This window comes from Galeopterus variegatus, unplaced genomic scaffold (genome assembly GCF_000696425.1).
Source record: "Galeopterus variegatus unplaced genomic scaffold, G_variegatus-3.0.2 Scaffold2851, whole genome shotgun sequence".
NCBI lineage: Eukaryota > Metazoa > Chordata > Mammalia > Dermoptera > Cynocephalidae > Galeopterus > Galeopterus variegatus.
In genome coordinates, this window is record NW_007728962.1 from 102,233 (window position 1) to 126,007 (window position 23,775).

A 23,775-nucleotide genomic window follows, 5' to 3' on the forward strand; every position below is an offset into this window, starting at 1 on the left:
GAAAAAAAAAAAAAAAAAAAAAAAAAAAAAAAAAAAAAAGATATTCTGAGTAAAATCCTGGCAACAAGATGAACACTTAACAAAAGGGATTGGATAAATAAATTATAGCCGTCTAATACAAGGAAATATTATGCAGTCATTATAAGGTATGTGTTCAAAAACATGTAAAAATAGAAGGGAGAGGAAAGACATGAAATATTTTTTTAAATTTTAAATTTCCAATTTTTTTTATTGTGGCAAAATACATATAACATAAAGTTTACCATCTGAACCATTTTTAAATGTTCAGTTCAGTGGTATTAAGTACATTCACACTGTTGTGCAGCCATCACCATCATCCATCCCCAGAACTATTTTCTTCTCACAAAATTAAAACTCTATACCCATTAAACAACTGCCCACCCCCCCACACTGCCCCCCAGGAAACCACCATTTTCCTTTCTGTCTCTATGAATTTGGTGACTTTAGGTGCCACACATAAATGGAATCATACAATATATGTCTATTTGTGTCTGGCTTATTTCACTCAGCATAACATCCTCAAGATTCAACTATATTGTAGTATGTGTCAGAATCCCCTTCTATTTTAAGTCTAATTAATACTCCATTGTACAGATACACCATATTTTGATTAACCATTTATCCACTGACAGACACTTTGCTTCCACCTCTTGGCTACTGTAAATAATGCTGCTATAAACAAGGTGTACAAGTATCTCTTTGAGACCCTGTTTTCAAATTTGGGCATATACCTAGAAGTAGAATTGCTAGATCAAACGGTAACTCTCTTTTTAACTTTTTTTTTTCCTTTTTGTCTTTTTTCGTGACCAGTAACGGGATTGCACCCCTCGGTGTCACACCCCTCGGTGTCGCGCCCACACCGCACTCAACCAGTGAGCGGACAGGTCTCTATATGGGATCCGAACCCTCGGCGGGAGCGCCACCGCGCTCCCAAGCACTGCACTCTACCGAGTGCGCCACCGGGCCGGCCCTCTTTTTAACTTTTTAAGAAACCACCAAGCTGTTTTCTACAGCAGCTACATCATTTCACATTCCCACCAATAGCATGCAAGGGTTCCAATCTTTCCATACCCTTGACAACACTTGTTATTTCATTCTTTTTTTTATTGTAAGGGCTCAATAATTTTCAGCTAAAAAATAATCAGTTCAGTTGGTTAGAATGCCATGTTATTAAACAAAGGTCAATCAAAACTGTTACTGTTTTAATCCCAATCTCGTTTTCAAAAAATCAGATTTAGACATATAAAGAAATAGTTTGAGAGTAAGCTAAAATAACATAAGTGGGGCCATATATCTGAGTTGAGGGACAAACAGTAATTTTTACTCTTCCTACATTTCCCTATTTTTTCCAATTAAAGAGAATGTTTTCTTTAAGTAAGGGAAAAATGTATTAAAAAATTCACTTGTCTGTGACTAATGCTTACCTAATTTAGCCCTGTATGATTACAGAAAAATTAATAAATCATGTTACAGTAAGAGTAAATTAAATTTATTTCAGCTATTTTAATTACCAAAAGGCATTTGTTGTTGGTATAAAAAAACAATTTAAACTCAAAATAAGATTTCAAAGAAAAACACAGACATGGGCACTAAAGCAAAGCAAGGTACGCCAGGAGTTGTTTATAACAAATTTTTTTAAAAAGACAATTGAGGTAATTTTCTAGATAATGGCAAAAATTTTTTTTACATCATTTATATGGCTTCTTTTCAACAAGTATTTGACTATTCAGTAGTCTTTTTTCCTTCTTAAGAGAAGCCTTTTTTCCAAATGCAATCTTACTCAAAACCCCATACAAATCAGAAAAGTTAGGGCTAAAGCAGAGCCTAGGACCCAGCTCGGCTTACCCCAAACCCTTGGGAATCACTGCCACATAATCTAGGGACTAGAGAAAACATAGTGTAAAAGCCAAAACAACTACCTTGAGCTGCTTCGTTGAGAACATCTATTTAAATTGCTTCTTACTCCATCCACTATTCAGATCGACAACATTCTGGGGAAATTTCCTCAATTGCCTATTAAGAATCAAGAAGAAAAGACACACACACACACACACACACACACACACACACACACACACACACACACCACACACACACACACACACACCAAAAAAAACCCTAGCACCATGTACTGTATGGTTTATGCTAAAAAAAATTCGGGACCAGTGCTTTTACCTGGAGCAGTAGATCTCACTGGCGGGGTCTTTCTCTTGGCCAAGAAGTTTCTCAGTTGTGCCTGTTTCACAGGGGACAGTTTAGCTGCAAGAAATTCATGAACCCATAAATGCATAAGACTCAGGTTTTAAGATGTCAGAAGCTGGAGGACAGCAAAGAGAGCTAAAGACTGGAAAGGGTGCATTTACCTGGTACTTTGGGCAAGGGTTTGGTGTGAGATTCTATGGTGGTTTTCAACAAAGCATTGCGCAGGCTTTCAAGGTGACTGTCAAAACTGAAACAGGATAGTGTTACATACAAACCAACTATGACCTGAGATATCTGAGGCTGTGAGGGGTATACTATTGTCCTCAATATAAATGCAAGAGATGAGAGCATCCTCAATACAGAAACACGCCATCTGATCAATTGATGCAATCAATCCAAAGGGAGAGAGACTGCAACTTTAATATTATATTCCAACCCCACACCAAACACGATACCATGGTGGATTACTATTTAAAGGGCAATTAAAATCTACATATTTGGCCTAAAAGCAGAAACAAAAGCACTTGATAACCTCAGGGGTAAACTGTCTAACTGATAGGGTCTAAAAGTCTCCCCACTTAAGCCAAATGGCAACTCTGGGCTTCAGAGACAAGTCAGTCCACCTAATCCTATCAGTTAATTTTCAATAAAACACTATTACTATGGTATCTGCTGTGATCTATTGAGCCCCTTTTCATCAGGCACAAAACTAAGTGCTTTACAGACTTAATTTAACTCCAACAATCCTACAAGGCAGGTTTTATCATCCCCATTTTTTAGGCAAGGGAACAAAGGATCAGAGAGGGTAAGGAACCTGACCAGGGTGACACAGGTGACAGACCGCAAAGTCACTTTCAAACCAACATCTGAACTACTCTAAGACTATCCCACATTACTCCACAAACATTCATTCAAGCATTCATTCCACCAAATTTATCATGTGCAAGTGTGCTGGACACCTTTGAGTGCTGCTCTGGGAAGGAACAGCCGAAGCAAGGCGCCACTGGGAAGTTTGGTTATAAAGACGGAGTTGCTGGAGACTGTCCACCAGGTGATTCAACCTCTTCCTTTGTTGATTGATGATCTCCCGGTTGTTGGCTAGGGTATTAAACAGTGTCTCTCGCTCTGGTACAAGCAGGCGCCTGTTGACAGCAATGAGAAAAGAATTAAATATGAACTGTTTAAGAAAAGGAGCCTCCAACCAAAAAGCCTACAACTCTCCCAGTGAAAACAAAAAATGGACACTAGTGGACAAGAAAAATCAAGAAATTGCTAGAAAATAAAAAGGGAATGAAAGTCTAATGAAGACAAAATAGAATGAGGAAAGAACAGCTTAGAATACTCAGGACAGGTGTGTAGCAGAGGACAGCATAAATTAGGCAAACCCCCAGAGAGGCTCTGAAAATGCTGGAGTAAGATGGGAGTCAAGAACAGAAGGAAAACTTCATTCAGCTGTATACTCAGAATATATATATTTTTCTGTATGTAAATTATATTAAATAACAAGAAAAAAAACAGGTTCACTGTAAGTCTATGGGAGCCAGTCATTTCTTCAGACTGCTGTCAAGAAACAGTGACATAGCACAGCACTTAGCACTAGGGACATAACCCACCCAAAAGAACTAAAACAAGACAAGGATAAACAGTAGCTGCCTCTGGAAAGCAGGTGAAAGGGTGGAAATGCGTAGGTCTAGATTCTTCTGTTTTTCATTATAAATCCTTATTGTCTTTTAAAAAATTATCTGACTATTAATTTGGAGACAAGGGGAGGGAAGACTATACAGATAAAAACAAAACGAGTGGTCCTATGTCAGTTACAAATCAACAGTTTTCTTTGCTATCATGTCAATACACATATTTTGCCTCAACACTAATCATGGAATGAAAAATGCTTACGCTGAACAGAAATTTCTGGTTTTACTTCCTCTTTTCCTGTTACCTCCTTGAGGAGTCCAGAGACAGCTAACTGCTTCTGGTGACAAGGAGGTCAACATAAATTAAAAAGGCATTTCAGTGAGATACAAGGTAGTATTTAGAGATGGGCCTAAAACACAGAAGTGCTATCAAAACAGAAAAGTGTATAAATTTAAGAATCTGAACTCTGCAGAAAGGAAACTCAGAAAAGCATAGTAAGGAATAAATCCATGGGGTTGTCATAAAGGAAGAGAAAGCTTAGCTTCTCTGTTAGCATCACGCATTTTTTAAAAAAGCCAACTTACTAATTAGCAATGAGAAATACAGCAGTCAAGCAAAGCAAAAGGTTCACACTGGCAGGTCAGGCTATTCTCTCCCTTGTGGGAAGGCAACGCATATGGGCGGACATGAATCAGAACCAGGGGAGTGAGCTAAGAAATCTCTAATGGAGTCCAACTACCCATGGGGACAAATGCTCCAGGTCCCAGGCCAAAGAATCCTCCCCCTGGACAGTATGAAATCTCTAACAGAGCTCTCACTTGCCCATGGGGACAAGTGCTCCAGGCCCCAGACCCCAGACTCCAGAATCCTCCCTCTGGACAGCGTGGAGAGGAGAGCTTCTCACCTCTATCTCCCCATAGCTATGCTCCAAGCTGGGGGTCCTCAGGTCAGGGCTCTTTAGCCTTTCTCCACATAGCACAAAGTAATTTACCCAATTCTGCTTTCTAAATTATAAACACATTCTAGGCCCGTCCCTGACATCAAACCCAGAATGCCCAACTGAAAGGTTTGTAAACAAGCAAACATACCATTTCTTGGTTTGTTTCCATACAGGGCTAACCATATTAATCAAATGGAGGTGTTCCAGAAATCTAACATTTTGAGGAAAGATGTTTTTCAGATTTCTCATGGTCACTTACTGTTCTCACAGTGTACTGAATCTATTCGTTCTGGAAAATATACGGCACAAAACCAAACACACAGGGAAGGAAACTAGGCTAAAAGGTTTCTGCATGCCTTTGCCATCATTCTTCTCAAACTTTTAATTATCCACACTAATTAGGAATGTTTTCTCCAAAACAAAATTTGGAATATACAGAAAAGTATAAAGAAAAGTATCTTCTCAATCCTGTTTTGCACGTATAACTGTAAATATTCTGATAGATAGATCTATCTACTGCTAGTCTCTTTTCTACCCTTGCGCCTCCACATTGAGATCACTCAGTATGCTTGTCTTACCTTTTTCTGATTTGGTTATATTTTATATATTGTATCTAATAGTTACGGTGATATAATTACATACTTTATACATTTTATGTAGCACAGAAAATATATTTAATTTTTTTTTTTTATAAGCATGCTATTCAATAGTTATATAGTACTTTGTAGTAAGAAAAAAAAATGTGATCACATTTATTCAGCCATTCCTCTACTTTTGAATAATTAGGTTGAATCCAATTCTTCACTATCATAAATTGTGGTCCAATATAAATTCTTTTATGTAAATTGTTGTATCGATTATTTCTGTAGAAAAACTTTCTAAAATTAGAATGATCGTGTCAAAAGAATGAATGTTTCTAGGGATTTTAAACATGTTACTAAATCATATTTTAAAATAGGCAATAGCTATATCTACTCCAACCCGTGGTGGGTAAGAGATCTTGCTCACTTTTGTTTTTTCTTTTGTTCCAGATGCCGATCCCACTCCAAGTCTAGAACATCATTCACATCTTGGACAGCAAATTTCACATATTGATGAAGACGCCGAATTTCCTACAAGAAAAAAATTAAAAGGCAAATGACTCATTTTTCTGGTAGCATGGGAGAAGATGGATCAAAACAGACAAAATTTTGATATATTTCTATATTGAGAACCATAATGAACATGGAAATCATTAGGTTTTAATATAATCATTAAAACTTTATAATTAAAATTAAAAACAGAAAGTCAATTTCTTTAATAGTGTGACAGAGAAGTGGTACAAAGAAAAGGGAAACAGAATGGGTGTGTCTGCCTAGGGCCCCTAGGGAACAAATGTTCTCACTTAGTTCTCATTTTTCAGCTCCTGTAAAGTATCTCAACATGCTCTGGGAATTTTCCACTGCACTCTGGTACTTAGTACATCCATTTAGTTTTTACTCTCCTACCCATGAAATTAACTGTAATACAGATAAAACTATTATACAAAACAGTGCTGAACATAATTCTGAACCTATGTATTCACAGTATAAAACATAAATCATCCCATCAGTTCAGAAATATTCATTTCTTTTCAAAAACGTAGAACGGTATCAGCACTAGAGACTGAATTCACCATTATTAAAATTCTTACCTAGTTAACTTATAGACCTGTAATGATTTCCTTTAAATTTTGGGCCACTGTAACCTTCATGGCTATGCAACTTGACTCTCAAAAATTAAAGAAACATTCAATTAAAATATGTACACAAACGAAGACAGTGTGTTATATACTGGGGAAAGCTCTTTATATTTGTACAAAGATCTTATTATGTTTAAATGTATTTTCAAAATTATCCTTAGATAAGGGTATATATCCCAACTGAAAAAAAAGTAAGTGTTATTTAACAAGAGCCAAGCTGATTCAAGGAAAGTGGCAATAATCTTAGTAGCAAATATAAATTTCATCGCAACACTCATTGACCACAGGAGGTTCTTTGACCACTTCCATGTGGCTGCACCTCTGCATTAGCCAATGCTATTTCTTCTGAGTGCTCTCCCAGTTGTGTCTACCAGCAAAATCCAATTCTTCCTTCAAGACTTTATCACAACTACTACTTTTCTGTGGCTTAGTTGCTCCCTAACCACAGCAACACATCACACATTAAATCTACACATTTGGGGCCGAGCCCGTGGCACACTCGGGAGAGTGCAGTGCTGGGAGCGCAGCAGCACTCCCGCCACGGGTTCGGATCCTATATAGGGATGGCCGGCCGGTGCGCTCACTGGATGAGCGCAGTGCGGCCGGTCTCAAAAAGGACAAAAAAAAAAAAAAAAAAAAATCTACACATTTGTCTTTCTCACTGTCACTTACCCAGCTGTAGGGCTTACACACTGCAGCGCAGTGGTTAAGAGCACAGGCTCTGGAGTCAGACTGCCTAGGTTCAAGGGCCTAAGATTTACTAGTGGTGAAATCTGGCCAGTTTCAGTATCTCAATTTCCTCATCTTTGCTTTGTACATATGAAGCACTCAATACGTGCCAACTATTACTGCCTACTTAGCACCATGAAAAAAGAAAATTATTTCCTTTTGAATGGAGTAAGTGTCCCCCAAAAGCTGTACACTCTCCTCTTAGTTTGGCAATAGAGCGAGAGGTGAAAAAGGCACATTGGAAGAACATGTAACTAGAAAGCAGTGTGGAGGCCTGTAACTTGATGAGCAGCCAGGCGGCTCTCTCTTGCAAAGAGAGGGAACGTCTGTAGTGGAAGGATGCATGAGGAATACCAGAGGCCTATGGAACACAGCAGGCATTCCTCGACCTTTCTAGAAGGGACAGTTTCTCTCATTTCCTACTGTCATAAGTTTACCAGGTGTGGGATAGAAATGGTGGGAACAGTACAGTCTAGGGCCTCAAATTCTCTGAGGCAGGAGGGACTCATCACACCCACAGACCCCACATCTGAGGTGACGAAGACCAGAGCTGCCTAATGCGTTCTTCTCACTGGGATTCTAGGCGAAAGTGAGGAGACAGAAGATGATCCCCACACTAAGGCTAGAAACACAGTGATTTTGGATAAACTGAAAAATGGAAAACAAAACCTGATTAGCTAAAGCAGAGATTAAGAATTAATGAGAGGGCTGGCTGGTTAGTTCAGCTGGTTAGAGCAAAGTGCTATAACACCAAGGTCAAGGATTCGGATCCCCGTACTGACCAGTGCCCTCCCAAAACCCAAAAACTCCACAAAAAATAAAAAAAGTATTAACAACAACAACAACAAAAAAACAACTTTGCTAAAATATGGCACATAGGAAATATGGCATTAAGCCAACATGACCTTGGGCAAGCTACTTAGCCTAGGAAGCTCTATTTCCTTATCTGTACAATGAGATCAATAACTCTTACCTTGCAGAGCAGCTGGTTTTGAAGACAAGAAACAATGCATAACAAACAGCTAACAGATTACCTGGCACTCAAGAAATAGTTACTACTTTAAAAATTCTTATTCATGATTTGATTCATAAATACATCTGTTTCAAAAGAGTACTCTCTACCAAACTTAAAGTCTAATAAAGAAGTCTATTTTTTAAAAATAAAAAAGTGGAAAACTGTGCCATTTTCTTTGCTGCAGTTAAAGAAGTTTATAGACAGTATGGTAAATTATCAGCAGAAAATCAACTTTATATGGGGCTGTCATACCTAAAAAAAGTATAGCAATTGAGGCATGAGTTCATTTTAAATCTTTTCAATAGATGTAAATAGATTCTCCTACCTGGAGCTGAGCTTCACTCTTTGGATCCAGTGGCCTCTTATAAAGTAAATGGAGATACCCAGAGTCACGATTTCTTTCATTTTGTTCTCTGGCTTCTTCAACCCCTGCGAAGCCCTCAAGTAAAGTTGTTTTCAGGGTACTTATATCTCCATGAAGAGACTAGAAAAGGTACAAGAATGTATTGGTACAAAAACGTGTATTTCCAGGAAATGAAACCTTTGTGTCTGGATCAAGGAAAGTGGTGTTTCTCAAAAAAAAAAATTTCACTGCTTACAAAGAAAGACACTAATGATTTTTTTTTTTTAATTATTTTTTGTCCTCACTAAAAAGATATATTCTAATGACTAGAAACTCAGGAAATAAGAAAAGTATTGGCAATACTCATAATCCTACTACCTGAAGACAATCACTGCTAACACCCTGGAGAATGTCCAAGCATGTCATTTAAGACGAGAACTCTAGAGTCAGTGTGAACTGTGATCCTGGCACTACCATTCACTAAATGGATGACTTTCAACAAATTACTTCACCTTTTTAAGCCATGTTTCCTGACTTGCAAAATAGAGAGAGTAATAGTACATACCGCACAGGAAAATTGGGAGGATTCAGGGAGATAATACAAATAAAATGTTTCCCACAGTGCCACTGGTACATAGTAAAGTAGTAATAACAGTAACAAAAAATAACACTATTAACAAATATTTGGAATTTTTATACTGTATTTGCTCTAAAATATTCTGCCTTTTTTTTAACCTAACACTATAAAAAAAAAAAAGGAAATTTTCAAAAATACCTAAACTAAATTAATAACTATAATAAACTTTTGTGGAATGCCTAGTATGTGCCAAAGGGGTAGAAACTATTATTATTCCATTTTACAGATGAGAAACCTGAAATAGAGTAGCTGGTTTAACTTGCCCACAGTCACAAAATGTATTAGTAAGTGCCAAAGGTAGGATCTGAACTCAGGCATTCCTAGGTAAACTACTCAGCCACATAAACAACACTGGTGGTCCCTGAAGAGATAAAGTATATAAAACCATGGCGTGCTAGGAGAACAATTTTTAAAAATGTAATTCAACCCATGAAAAATATTCCCAGATACAAACCTCTGTGGTGTCTTTAATCTCCAGAAGAAAAGTGTGCAAGTCGCCTGACTCTGTGCGCAGCACCTTCATCTCCTCAGAGGTGCCCACTTGGAAACAGGCTTTGGAAGTTCGGACTTTCAGCTCTTCCAGCTCCTTCTGAAAGTGTGCGATCTGTAGGAGCCACAAACAAGGAAACGACTCAGTCTGAACGGCATGGCAGAGGTGGCACTGCTCCTGCTCCTCCTGACAGCATGGGCTCCTGGTCTGGGTGAGAGTCAATGCTAGAGTAAACTAGTCGTGGAGGAGCCTGCACTCGGAGCCATTCAAGTCTCACTGTCAGAGCCACTTCCAGAAAAAATCCCCAGGATATAAATTTACCTCCTCCCCGATTCCAGCCATCACAGGATCTGAATCCTTCCACTGATGTCCCTGCTTTTCTGTAACAGGAGGCTGAAGTGACTTAGCCTGAAATGGAAGGCAAAACATTTAAAAATGAATCCTATACTGTAAGTTAAGGTTGCTAGAAGCAATCACGTTAGTGCCTATCATAGGCAGAGACACCCCACGATCACTATTCCAACACTCATTTTTCTGAACCTGTATTTAACAGGTCTCTACTTTGTATAAGGCTTGTTCTAGACAGTAGAGACAGATGGGAACAAATGAGGTCCCTATTCTCAAGGAACTTACTTTCTACTGGGACAGATGGATAATAAAAGGTAAACATGTCAGAAATTTCCGCTGATGAATAGGAAAACAAAGAGAATAAACAAGGGTACTACCTCAGATGAGATGGACAAAAAAGCCTTCACTGAGGGCTGCCATCTGAACCGAGGCTGCAAGAAGTAAGGGAGAAAGCTATGGGAAGATCCAGGGCAGCACCTCCTAGGCAGTGAGAAGTGCAAGTGCCAAGACCCTGTGGCAGGAAGACCTTGGCTAGGCAAGAGAGAAAGTAAATGTGGGAGAAGGGTGCTGGAGAGGGCAGAGATGGGGTCAGGGAGGCAGGCAGGGGCAGGTTACATAAGGCCATACCTACGAGCTTGGATTCTATTCTAGATGTGCTGGAAAGCTACTACTGGTGTTTTAGAAGAGTTTAAATGACAATTTGATTTATGATTTAAAAGGTCCCTCTTGCTGCTGTCTAGAACAGGGATAGCAGTGAGAGGTAGGAACCAAAACAGGGAAAGCAGTTAGGAGGCTAACGAGGTAAGAGATGGCAATGCCTGATGCAAGACACTAGCAAGGGGACAGAGGTGTGGGCTTATGATGTGCGACACAGTAAAGGGTGGAGCTGATAGGACCTCCTGCTAGTCTGGACTGAGAAAGGTGCTGTTAAAGGAAAGAGAAATCCAGGATGCTCCTGAGTTTGGGGCTTATGCAAACACCTGATTTGTTAGTGTTACTTACTGAGATTGGAACGCTAGAAAAGGAATCTGGGGGAGATAGAAATCAAGAGTTCTACTTTAGTGATGTTATAATTCAAGATGCCTTTTAGACTATTTGGTATGTAAAATAACTAACATTAGAGAGGTTTTAGACTGCACAAGCATCCACTAAAATAGCAAACATTTCCTTTACAAATACCATATTTCACACATTATGCCACAAGCTACAGCCGTGACCTATGTGTCCAGTCCAGGTGTGTGCTGTGGATCGGGGGGAGGGTTGGTTAGGAGGAGACAAAATAGGAAAAGACGTCACTCCTGTTCCCAGGGCACTCAAACAATCAGGTGAGAAACTGACATACAATTCTCTTTACATTAAACCATAAAAATAAACTGAGATGATCGCAAATCTAAATACGGAAAATAAAATAATAAAGCTTTTAGAAAAACAAAAGAAAATATCTTTTTGGTTTTTGTCCATTTGTGGCTGGCTGGTACAGGGATCTGAAGGACAATATCTTTTTGACCTTGGAATAGGAAACGATTTCTACAACAAAACACGAAAAGCACTAATCATAAAAGAAAAAAATTGATATACTCAACTACATTAAAATTAAGAACTTATATTTATCAAAAGAAACCAAAAAGAGAATGAATAGGCAATGCGCAGAGTGAAAAAGTATTTGGATTACGTGTGTCTATATCCAAGGAACTAACTCTTTTTTTTTTTTCCTTTTTGTCTTTTTTCGTGACCGGTAACGGGATCGCAACCCTCAGTGTCGCGCCCGCACCGTGCTCAACCAGTGAGCGGACCAGTCTCTATATGGGATCTGAACCCTCAGCGGGAGCGCCGCTGTGCTCCCAAGTGCCGCACTCTACCGAGTGTGCCACCAGGCTGGCCCCAAGGAACTAACTCTTAAAAATCAATAAGAAAAAGACAGACAGTCCAATAGAAAAATAGGCTTAAGGCATGAATAGACACTGAACGGAAGAAAATATCCTAATACTCAATAATCATATGACAAAAGCTCAATTTTGCTGATCATTAGGGAAATACAAATTAAAATCACAAAATACAACAATAAAAGATGACAAATACCAAGACTGGTGAGGATGTAGAGTCCCTGGAAGTCAGATATACTCCAAGTGGCAATCTACCAAAGTGGAATGCACGTATAGTCTATGATCCAGCAATTCCAGTCCCAGGTATATGCCCAACAGAAATGTGTACATATGTTCACCAGAAGGCATCAACTAGAATGGTCACAGGGACACTATTCAGTAACAGTTGAAACCTGGAAACCACTCAAGGGCCCATCAAGAGTAGATATGGATAAATCTCTCAAACACAACGTTGAGCAAAACAGCAAGATGTAAGAATACATACTGTATGATTCTGCTGGACAGAAGGTACAAGTAGGCTAACCTAATATATGCTGTTAGAAATCAAGATAGTGGGTACTCTTTGGCAAAGGTAGTGACTAGAAGGGGACACATGAGGAGGAATTCTGGGGTCCTGGGTGTCTGTTTCTCGATCTGGGTACTAGTTACCAAGTGGTGTTCAGGTGATGACAGTTCACTGAGTGGCATACATATGATGTATTCTTTTTTCTATGTGTATTATACATGAATAAAAAGTTAAATACATAAACGTCTTTCATGAGAATACAAGTATTCAAACCTCATATTTTGATATTTCCTATAACATAGTCCTAATTACTATTTCCAAGGTCTGAATTCTAAGATATGAAAACACATTCTACTAACATGTGTGCCTGGGGCAGTAAATTAATAAACACAAGCATTGTAAGCTAAATTTAAACATACCTGGGGAGAGGCTGACTTTGCCACTAGAGGCGTTATCCTGGGTGATTTCTGTACCATTGAGGGCACTGGATTTGGACTGCTCTGAGCAGATCGTCCTGCTAGAATAAAAAGTCAGTTAAAACAGATAGTATTTGCCCCCATTATTTCTTCCATCACAAATGTCCTTGCTCCAATTCTAAGGAAATAAGTTTCATATCCTACTTTGATGATCTCTGTTAAAGAGTGATAACCACCAGTATGTTAGCCTCTACTTCAAGATAATGAAAAAACATGTACTAAGAAGTTTAGGTATGAAACCTTCTTATAAAGCAGATAAAACTTCAGTGTCTGTGATAACACGTGTGTGTATTCATACGCAGAGCCAGGAGGCTGGCCATTTAGCCTACTCACCACAGAGGCTCCAGATGCCCTCTGGGAACTTGGGAACCGACGCACCAGACTAGAAAAATAACCCCCATCACCTTGTGAGAACTCACAGGGTCTTCAGGACCCTCTTGGAAGCCTCTAAAGTCTCACTCTATTATACATTAAAATCACTTAGAGAGCTTTTAAAGAACAAACACACCATAAACTCATACCCAAGCCTCATCCTCAGAGAGTCTGACTAAAATGCTAGGTAGTAGATCCCCCAGTAGGTCTAGTGTGCAGATGGGACTGAGACCTGATAATCTAGGATGCTCAGACTTTTAAGAATTTAACAATGTGGGCCGGCCCGTGGCTCACTCGGGAGAGTGCGGTGCTGATAACACCAAGGCCCCGGGTTTGGATCCCACATAGGGATGGCCGGTTCGCTCACTGGCTGAGCGTGGTGCTGACAACACCAAGTCAAGGGTTAAGATCCCCTTACCGGTCATCTTTTAAAAAAAAAAAAGAATTTAACAATGATGATAGTAGGTAGTGGGTGGTGAGCAGTGGAAAGTGGAAAGAGAGAAAGTATGTATGTGTTATGGTTCAAGTTTTCGCTCCCAAACTGTAAAGAGATGTGAAAAGACCAAGGCAATGCTTCTTAACTTTTTGGGTCAGAAACAGATGCCTTTCATAGTCTTATGAAAAGTCCTGGAATGAGCTGATTTTGGCCTTTATAAGATAGCCCTTTCTCCTAAGCAACAGGAAAAGAGCAAAGACTTCAGGAATTTCACAGCTCACTGCATGTTCAGTATTTATCAGAATAAAATTATTCCTGACCCTAAACATCCAAATGCTGCCCAAATATGTCTAGTTAGGTATTATTGCTAGCATTCATGAAAATAACCATCTTAAAAACTGAGATAGACCTGGCAAACACCACCTTACCCATCTGAGCAAACTTAACATCACCTATGTCAAAACAAAATGAAATCATGTGATGTGATGCACATTGCAACTGTGGCATTACTACCTAAAATCGTTAGCCTGAATCTCATCACGTGGAAACAACCAAATCCAAATTGAGACAGTCCACAGAACTACTGGCCTGGCCTCTCACAAATGTTGATGTGGTGAAAGACAAAAAAGGCTGAAACACTATTTGAGATCAAGTGAGACTGATGAGAAAGAAACAATGCAATGTTTGATCTCCTACTGGCTCCTGGATTGGAGGGGTGGGAAAAATCTATAAAAACATTGGAACAGCTGGCCAATTAGCCCAGTTGGTTAAAGCACAGTGTTATAACACCAAGGTCAAGGGTTTGGATCCCTGAACTGGCCAGCCGCCAAGAAAAAAAAGAAAAAAAAACATTGGGACAATTGTGGAAATGTGAACATGGACTGTAGATTAGATGGTTTTAAATTTCTCGAGCCTGATAAAGTATTGTGTGTCCTTGTTTTTAGGAGATATACACTTAAGTATCGAGGGGTGAAGTGTTTCATAATGTCTGCAATTAACTCAAATGTTTCAGAAAAATTACATAAAAAAAGAAAGAGATAAAGCAAATGATACAAAATGTTAGCAAATGCTGAATCTTGGTAAAGTGCATAGTATTAATCATATAATTTTTGCAACCTCTCTGTAGGTTCAAAGGGGAGAAAAAAAAGACAGACTAGGTACCATAAAGTTTGCCCATAAAGTTTTTTTTTTTTTTTGTCTTTTTCCGTGTCCGGCAACGGATCGCAACCCTCAGTGTTGCCCCCGTACCGGACCGGGGACCGGCAACGGGATTGCAACCCTCGGCGCTGCTCCCGCGCCTCGCTCAGCCAGTGAGCGGGAACCGGTCGGTATGTGGGATCCGAACCCTCGGGCGGGAGCACCGCTGCGCTTCCCAAGCGGCGCACTATCCAGTGCGCCACCGGGCCGGCCCTGCCCATAAAGTTTTATAATGAACTTCAACTCAGCTTGGCTATAATGACCTCCATTTGTGATCTTTATTTAATAAACTTCTTGCTGAAAATGCAAATACAGTCAGCAGGGGCAATAAGCCTAAGCATCACTGCAGGCTCTTTTCTTCTGTGCATCGTAAAGGACTGCTCTGTAACTGACCTTCATGTAGAGCAGGCTCCACACCAAGATAAATGCCCAATGGCAAGACACTTCCCTTTGAATCATCAAGTACACTCAGCTCCACGGGAAGTGAGAGAAAAGCCTGGCACCATTCAAGCCATTGCAAATCTCCCAATTCAGAGTGTGCCTGTTATAGCACATTAGTGTGAGACATAGGAAGCAAGAAAAAATAATCTTGTCCAACTATGTTACCCAGGATTCTTAACAATATTGAAACTGTTAATCTGAGAAAACAGGACTGAGGTCTAAAGTAGTTTGTGCTTAAATCATACCTGATGGTGAGGGAGAGACTGAGGTCTTCAATGACAAGGAACTGGATGATGCTGAGAGAGGTGTGGGGTGGCTGAGAGGTCCAGAAGCAGCTGGCCTGGGGGTGGAAGAGAAGGGCAGCATCAAGGGTGCACTCTGGGAGCTATTAGCAGGAGCAGAGGTAGCCACGGCCATAAACCTGAAGATGGAAGAACAGCCTGCTAGACAATTCTTTCATACTGGTCATGAACAATGTCATCAAAGGATAACTTACCAGCCATACTTTTTTTTTTTTTTTTGTGGCTGGCCTGTATGGAGATCTGACCTTGGTGTTATAACACTGGGCTCTTACCAACTGAGTTAAACGGCCAGCCCCACTATCCATACTTTATTGCTTTCAGAAAACATAAATGTTCAGCTACTTCCTATGAAAGGTGAAAACTGCAAGAAAACATTTATTTTATCATCTGTTTATTTAGGAAGAAATTATTCAACTAAAATATCAAATCCTTAACTTGACAATGATACTAAATTTATAATATGAAATACTTATTTTCTATTCTATCAAGCTGAGTTTTTTTAAAAAAGGGGTGGGGGGAGTAGAACCCAATTATGCTTAGGAGAGCTTAGTACTTTCCCCTTGCCAAGGAAAAAAACTCATTCTGAGGGTGATCATCTCCTCTGGGGCATGAAAAAGGAAGAGGAAAGCAGGTCACCATCTTTGGGATATTTATGGTCTGATGTGAACGTTAAGTCAGTTCCACCGAAGAGCAAAAGTCTATATATTCAGCATTAGATGACTGGTCACATAAATTATGGTCCAGTCAACAAAATGGAATACTATGCAACCATCAGAATGAAGTATCTGTGTGCTGATTTAATATTAACAATAACAGTGGCGGAAGGACCACCACCACCACAGCAACAAGAGATAGTACAGGACAGTAGGGAAAAAAGCATATTCAATGGTTATCTTGGAGGGGATTGCTTCCTTCAAGAAGTTTACATTCTAGTGGGGAGAATAGAACAAGCACATAAAGAGGTAAACAAATAAAATATGAGTGAACTGGCAGGACCTAGGTTTGGAAGAAACTGGATCCCATGAAAAAAGTTTGGATTGTTCTTGAAAAGCAGTAAGAAGCCACTGGGGACTGTCAAGCAGGAAAATCACGTAATGTATTTAAAATTTTACAAGATCACTTGGGTGGCTCTGTAGAAAACAGTTTGAAAATTCAAGGGTGGGCAAAGGGGAAAAAAGACGATAAGGGATTCATTTCCCCTCCAGGATGTATACTCTAGATTCCTTCCTTTTTAAAATAGGGAATATCCATTCCATTGGTAATATGAAAAAGCAAAGCAAGTATTCAAATATAAATCTCTAGTAGTCAAAAAAATAACATGCTACCTAAGAGATCCTTCTGGACTCTGTCCACTGATGAAATGCAAACCATTTACACTAACTGACTTTTTACCATTTGCAAGTATGACTTTGAAAAAAAGAAAAAAAAAACCTATCAGTAACTCCACTCACAGTGGCTCTACTTCCAGTCAATCAGGCTGGCTGATTAGCTCAGTTGGTTAGAACATGGTGCTGATAACACCAAGGTCCAGGGTTCGATCCCTGTCCTGGCCAGCCACCAAAAAACAAAAATAAAAACATTTAAAAAATACACACACACATACATACATACATAATATATACATAAATTACTTCCACTGAATAGCATGCAATATTTCTACCCATCCTACAAAAGAATCAAACTTTAAAAGTGACTTACTTTTCACTAAGGTTGACCTTGACTGCAGAGACTGAGGGAGGGAAGGAGGGTTTCATTCCTATATTTGGAGCAGACACACTTGGCATTGGTATGCTTTCCAGGGTAGGCTTAAAACTCAATGATCCAAAGGAAAACGAACCAGTTGATGGGGCCATGGGAGATGCTGCAGGGGTGGGGGCCAGGGAGGCTTTAGAAGGAGGAGCAAATGAGAAGGGAGATGTGCCGGAGCCCAGAGCTGTTTTGGAACTGTCGAAGCCACTTGCATATGGAGGGGGCTCCCCAGTGACAGAAGCAGATGATTTCAAGGATGAAGAACCAAAGGAGACCATGGCAGGGGCTCCACCAGCAGGAGGCAAAGAGAAGGTGGAGATGGGAGCAGCAGGCAATGAAGGCAGAAGACAGGTGGGGGCTGCAGCTGCTGAAGCATCAAGTTTCTGTGGGTCTTGAGAGGAGGTTGGAGTAGTAGGAGTACTTCCTGAAATGAAAAAAAAGGACAAGAAGGAGGGAAAAAGTTAAAACTGTAACAGTAAAGGTCCACATAACAGAAAGCAAGTAAAAAAGGGTCTGTGGTGAAGTGGGTCAGAAATAAATCCTAGTGCAAGAAGCAAAAAAAAAAAAAAAAAGAAAGATGGGAATAGAGTTGCTCTTGGACTTCCCATAGCATACAGTGTATGAAACTTTGCAAGAAAAAGGAAATGGAGAAAGACATTAGACTGACTAACAGAACTTCATGGACACCCACCTGAATATTATAGAAAAAATACACTTCTCAATGTTACTATGGCATCACAAAACAGTGAAAAATAAGTCATCCTGCAACACTTTATTAACAACCAGGAAAAAATTTAATTCATACCTCCACTTCATAGTATACACAAAAGGCAATTCCAGATTAATTAAAGATATATACATATAAAAAAGCACCTATATATATACACATCTCAAAACAAAGAAAGCAAAAAGTGAATTGATATATGTTAGGTCTCTGAGAGTCTAACAACTTGATAAATTCAGAAGTTTCCCATCCCCCCCACCAAAAAAAATCACAAAAGGAAAAAGTTAAGATTTGACTGCATAAAAAATACTTAGGTATGATAAAATAATCAAAAGGTAAATGAACTAAACAAATCTGTAGCAAATGACAAATAGTATGTTTTATATTTTTATAAATGCTCATACAAACAGATTTTAAAATTTCAAGGCTCTAACAGTATAAACTGGGAATCTAGTTCCCAAAAAGAAAATATATTCGATTTCCCTAATTGAAGATATATAAATTTAAATGAGGTATATTTTTTACTGCTCTCTAAATTACCAAAATTTAAATATGTATAATCTTGTATGTTTGGAAGGGTAAAAAACAAACCTGAAACTTTTTATCACTGGTAGGTAACTAATTTAGCATAGTTTTTCAGAAAACCTTTTGACATTATGTCTCAAAAACCATCAAAAATGACCCAGTAATCCTTCTTCTAAGAATAAAGCATACAAAAATAATCTAAAAAATAAAAAAAGACATTTAATACAACCCAAATGGTAAAAAATAATCAATGGAATATTAAGCAATCACTGTTTTAAATAAATCATGAAGGTTAAATAGGAACCTGAAAAATGCTTATAATTTAAATTTAAAATCAAGCTGGCCAGTTACCTCAGTTGATTAGAACATGGCCTTATAACACCAAGATCAAGGTATCTCCTTACTGGCCAGCTGCCAAAAAAGTAAATTTAAAACCAGCATACCAGTAATGTAAATATATTATGATTACAATTATGAAGAAAAACACTGGAAGAGAATACCCCAAAAGGTAGGTTTAAAATTTTTTGTGTTTTCCAAACTATCTATAAGGCAAAGATATTAATTTTCTAAATTAAGTAACTAAATAAATAAGAAATATGTTTATGTCAATACATTTCCTACTGATATTAATGGGCCTTGGTTCTTCCAAATTGGCTGAGATGACAGTTTATCTTTATGGAAGATACTATGTCTAAAGCAATGAAATATTTAGGATACAAACATGAAAATATCACTTTGACTCAAGTAAATTACCACTTCTATGAAAGCAACAAAGCAAAGAAATCTATTTTGTTAATATTTCTTTTACATAATAGATACGTAACAAGCAGCAGCTAACTTCTTTAAAGACACAAACATATAGGTGTTAATCACTTCCACACATATTAGGTGGACCGACATGAAAAATACATATGAGACTCTGAAGCAATCAGGCATTTCTTTCCCACTGAAATAGAACTGAACATTTGAAAGCCATCATGCTGCTACTACTTCTGATCGTGCAATACAGCACCCTTGCACTTGCAGTATGGAAGCGGACGGAACCATTAAAGTCTTCTGCGCCCATGACCTAGGCTTTAGCTAGACTTGGCGAGCTGACAGGATGGACTGTCCCCTTCAGGAGCTCTCTTCCACTCATCTGAACACAGCTATTACCTTTGAACCAACTATGAGGGCAGGGGGAAGTTCTCTAGAAAGGCTAACAGTAAAACTGGTCTCTGGTTGTGCTTGGCATTTAATGAGTTAGTAGAAAAGTCCTTGTGCTCAGCCTGTGGGAAGACTATCTTCATCCCACAGGCTCCCAGCTTCACAGGCTGCCCTGCTTGTGACAGACAGACCAGGCAACTTGGTGTAGGTAGTTCATGGTACTCATGACCACTTAAGAAAGTAAAACAAACAAACAACTTAAAGAGTGCATACACTATGGACAACAGGATATTCCAACACAATGGTTGTGCAAGCCACCCCGTTACTACTTGTGGTCACAATGCCAGTTAGTTGGGCCCAAGTGGCTCTATTTATGATGTACAACTCACTCAGCATTGAGATGGAGGGCGAAAATAGACTCTTAGTATGCTAACCTTATCCAACCCAACTGGTCAACATACTTTTTCTTAGATATGGAACTAGTTACATCATGGGCCTTTTAGCCATACTAGAAGAAAAAAATCTTATCAGTTATATACTCACAGAATTCAACGAGAAATATTAGTGAAACTCCAATATATAAAAAAATGCCATTTAAAAAAGACTTATATTTTCTTCTCCTAAGTGATACAATATCACTGCGAAAAGTTTGAAAATACAGATTAGTATTTGTATGCGTGCATTTATTTACATGCATGACGAATATGTACCAAAAATGTTGACTGTGGCTACTACTTAATGACTGATGGGCTTTAACTGATTTTGTTTTTCTGTTTTCTAATTTTTCTCCAATAAACACGTATTATTCAAGTAATGTTTTCAAAGAGGAGGAAAAAACAAACCTAAAGAAAATAAAATATAAACAAAAGAAAATAAAATCCCCATGTTCCCACCAACCAGAAATAACCGCTATTTACATTTTAATCATCTTTCAAGTATTTTTTCTATATTTTTTCATAAAAAAGGATAACACAGATATATTCCACTAGCTCTTTTCTTGTGAATAAACACATTTTTAAAAGTTACATGGCATTTCAATGTATAAATGTACAATCATTTATTTAACCAACCCACCATGATTAAATTTGTATCTTTAGGATTCAGATCATAAAATATAGGGTCTTATAATAGGATATTGTTGCCAAGTAACCTTACAGGATTCCTCTGGCTGACCTTCCTTTTTCTCTGAAGTAAAGTAATGGTTGGAGAATAAAGCTTGTGGGGAGGGAAGGCAAGTATGCGCATGTATGTTCAAGGAAAAGATCAGTCCATGCCTTACTAAAATAGACTGGCTAGGTGAATATAACCACTATGCATCCTTACACCGTATTTCTCACATTTTCATCCTTAGAAATACTCCTATGCAAGCCCAGGTATTCCCTTTCTGCCAAAGCAGGCAGAGGCACCAACCTGGTGACTTAGGTTGTCGTTCTCCGTCTATTGACAGCCGCTCTAGTGTCTTCATGATGGACCTAACCCCAGGATTTTGATTGATCATATAAAATGGACAAAGCACACCATCTGTTGAAAGTAACATGAGAACTGGAGCAGGAGGAAAAGTCTTTTCATCACCTGTTAAAAAGAAAACAAAGGTGACAAAAGAGCCAAGTCAATTTCAGGGCCTGGTCCTAGAAGGGAAAAAGTGCCCTAAACAATAAAGGGGCTTGCAGGACTCATTTCAATAGCTGGAGTCACTCTGTTCTGATTCAGATCTGAACAGCCTTTCATGCACCAGCAATTTAGAGAGAACTCCTGCCACTATCAGATCACCACCATCCTGCTGAGCCCTTCAGGGAAGCTCCATCAGCAGTAGCTCTGACTCTCACAAGGCTCCCTTAGCTTTTATGACTGTCTTAGTGTTCAGAAGGCAGATTTAGCATGCCCCCAATCAAGACAGCAATCTCTAGGAAGCGCTCGGTTTAGTAGAAAAATGACAGACTAGACTCTTAAGTATGTATTGTGTCAATTAAGACTTCATGAGAATCACACTAAATGAGCTCATCAGACCAAATACTCCTGCCTCACCAAGGAAAGGACAAGGAAATTAATGGTGCCTGACAAGGACACCTCTCTAAACTGAAGCATAAGAGAGCAAAGACTATTCTTTCTGTTGTACTTTCACATTTCACTGACGGTAGCATTGCTAAAGTCCCACAGTGGAGAAGATTTATTCAGAGCACACGCCGAGGCCCAGCGTGGAAGCCATGGGTTTGGAGTCTCCATTTTCTAATTCTTGTCTACTCCCTTGGAAAGTCACTGAGGAACTGAACTGGACAGTAAAAGAAAGCTATGAAATCCCGAAGTTCTATACTTCAACCAGACTCTTAAGAACGCGCAGACACACACAGGCACAGACACACAGACACACACACACACACAGACACACACACACACAGTGTCTGGCTGTGGTCTCATCAATGAGTATCCATTCAAATTAGTTTAGTGTTGTCACAATGCACCCATATCACTTTTCAAGTAGAAGTGTGCTGCCAGCAGTTAAAAGTGCCTAGCAGACTGTGTGATGAACACATGTAATTGGCTTTTCAGTATTAACCATCACTAGAAAGACTATTTCTATACTAAGCACCAGGCTACTTACTGATGGCGATTTCCACTTGGTTAGTATAATCTATGGCAACTCCCATGGGCAAGGAGTCATCACTCCTGTCTGTCACAGGCAGTTCTGCTCGACTAGAATCCTCTAGGAGCCAAGATTCCCAGTTAATCTGGAAAAAAAAAAAAAAGAAAATGCCATGTTGGTTGGAGCTTTGCATTGGTTCCTCCCAATACTGTTCAAACAGGAGAGAAGAAAAAAAGACACTTTAATGGATTTAGCTTTTTGTGTATAGTGGGAGGCTATGAAATCTGGGAAGATGGTCTAAAAGCCACGAGTACTCAAGCATGCAAGAAGTTAATTTTCCAAATCAACCTATCTGTTCCAGGTGTACCAAGCCCCTGCCTTGTGAATAAATAATCACTATCATGAACACTTTCTAAAGTACCTTCCACCATAAGTAGGTAGACTGCTGACCATAAGGGCAAATCCAATAGCTGCACTAAGCCAGTCAATACCCGTTCCTAGAGAGTTGGAACTGGGATCAGGAACTCTAGTTGATCTCTACTGGAGTCTTGCACAGAGAAGCCTATAAAACTGGCCAGATGCCCTGTGCTCACTCGTCCAGAGACAGAAGGTAACCTCAGTTCCTGTCATCCCAATTCCTTAGACTGGACAGTCTTCCTGTCCCTGCATTTCTTGAGAAATCCTTAAGTCTTTCTAGTAAACTGTTTTGCTTAAGTTTGCTTGATGTGCTCTGTTCCTTCCAACAAATGACTCCTGATTTTTAAACTCCCTAACATTTTTTCTTGCTTTCAGTGTTGAGCAGAAGTGGGCAGCATGATTCAGAAGGGAACAGTGCTCAAAGAGAACTTGCTCAACAAAGGAAAAACAGAAAGCTGCTTAGGAAACGAACTGCAATCGTACCACGTGACAGTTATGGAGTAAGCAACAGACACATATTCATAGTAACAAATAAAACTGATTTCAACTTTAAAAACAATCTGTAGACAAAACAGAAAAAGACTTAATAACCATTATAAGACAGAAAGCAAACAGCATCAGTTTTGGTATTACAGAAGAGGGGAGAGACAGATGGTAACAGCTGGAAGGGTGCTAAAGGAAAGGGTGGGGGTGCTAAGATATTCCTTTCATAAACTGGATGATCAAGAGATTCCACTAGAAATGCAGGTAAAAAAGATCACTTAAAGTTACAAAAGTAACTAATAGAAGAAATTAAAACAATGCTATAACTCCAGTGAGAGGAAGGAGAGGAGATTTGGGCCACATGTGAGTGAAATCCTCATTTGCCATACAGTCAATAAGGTCTAAATTAATAATCAATAACTAATGATAAAGCAGATTATTCTTTAGAAATAAGGTGA

At 39.0% G+C, this 23,775-nt stretch overlaps 1 protein-coding gene across 2 annotated transcripts in view; it reads right to left on the bottom strand.

Annotated features, from left to right (window-relative positions):
- Window positions 1-23,775, bottom strand: part of NUP214 (nucleoporin 214kDa) — a 99,999-nt gene that overhangs the window by 63,624 nt on the left and 12,600 nt on the right. The window contains exons 10-21 of one of the 2 annotated variants that reach the window (XM_008583206.1): window positions 22,436-22,562; window positions 21,247-21,408; window positions 17,391-17,865; window positions 15,636-15,811; window positions 12,888-12,985; window positions 10,054-10,140; window positions 9,697-9,846; window positions 8,588-8,746; window positions 5,807-5,910; window positions 3,183-3,365; window positions 2,385-2,470; window positions 2,197-2,280 (exon numbers count right to left, since the gene is read on the bottom strand). In XM_008583206.1, coding sequence (XP_008581428.1) covers window positions 2,197-2,280; window positions 2,385-2,470; window positions 3,183-3,365; window positions 5,807-5,910; window positions 8,588-8,746; window positions 9,697-9,846; window positions 10,054-10,140; window positions 12,888-12,985; window positions 15,636-15,811; window positions 17,391-17,865; window positions 21,247-21,408; window positions 22,436-22,562 — 1,891 coding nt within the window. The remainder of the gene's footprint in view (window positions 1-2,196; window positions 2,281-2,384; window positions 2,471-3,182; window positions 3,366-5,806; window positions 5,911-8,587; window positions 8,747-9,696; window positions 9,847-10,053; window positions 10,141-12,887; window positions 12,986-15,635; window positions 15,812-17,390; window positions 17,866-21,246; window positions 21,409-22,435; window positions 22,563-23,775) is intronic. The other variant, XM_008583205.1, reaches the window with a different exon arrangement.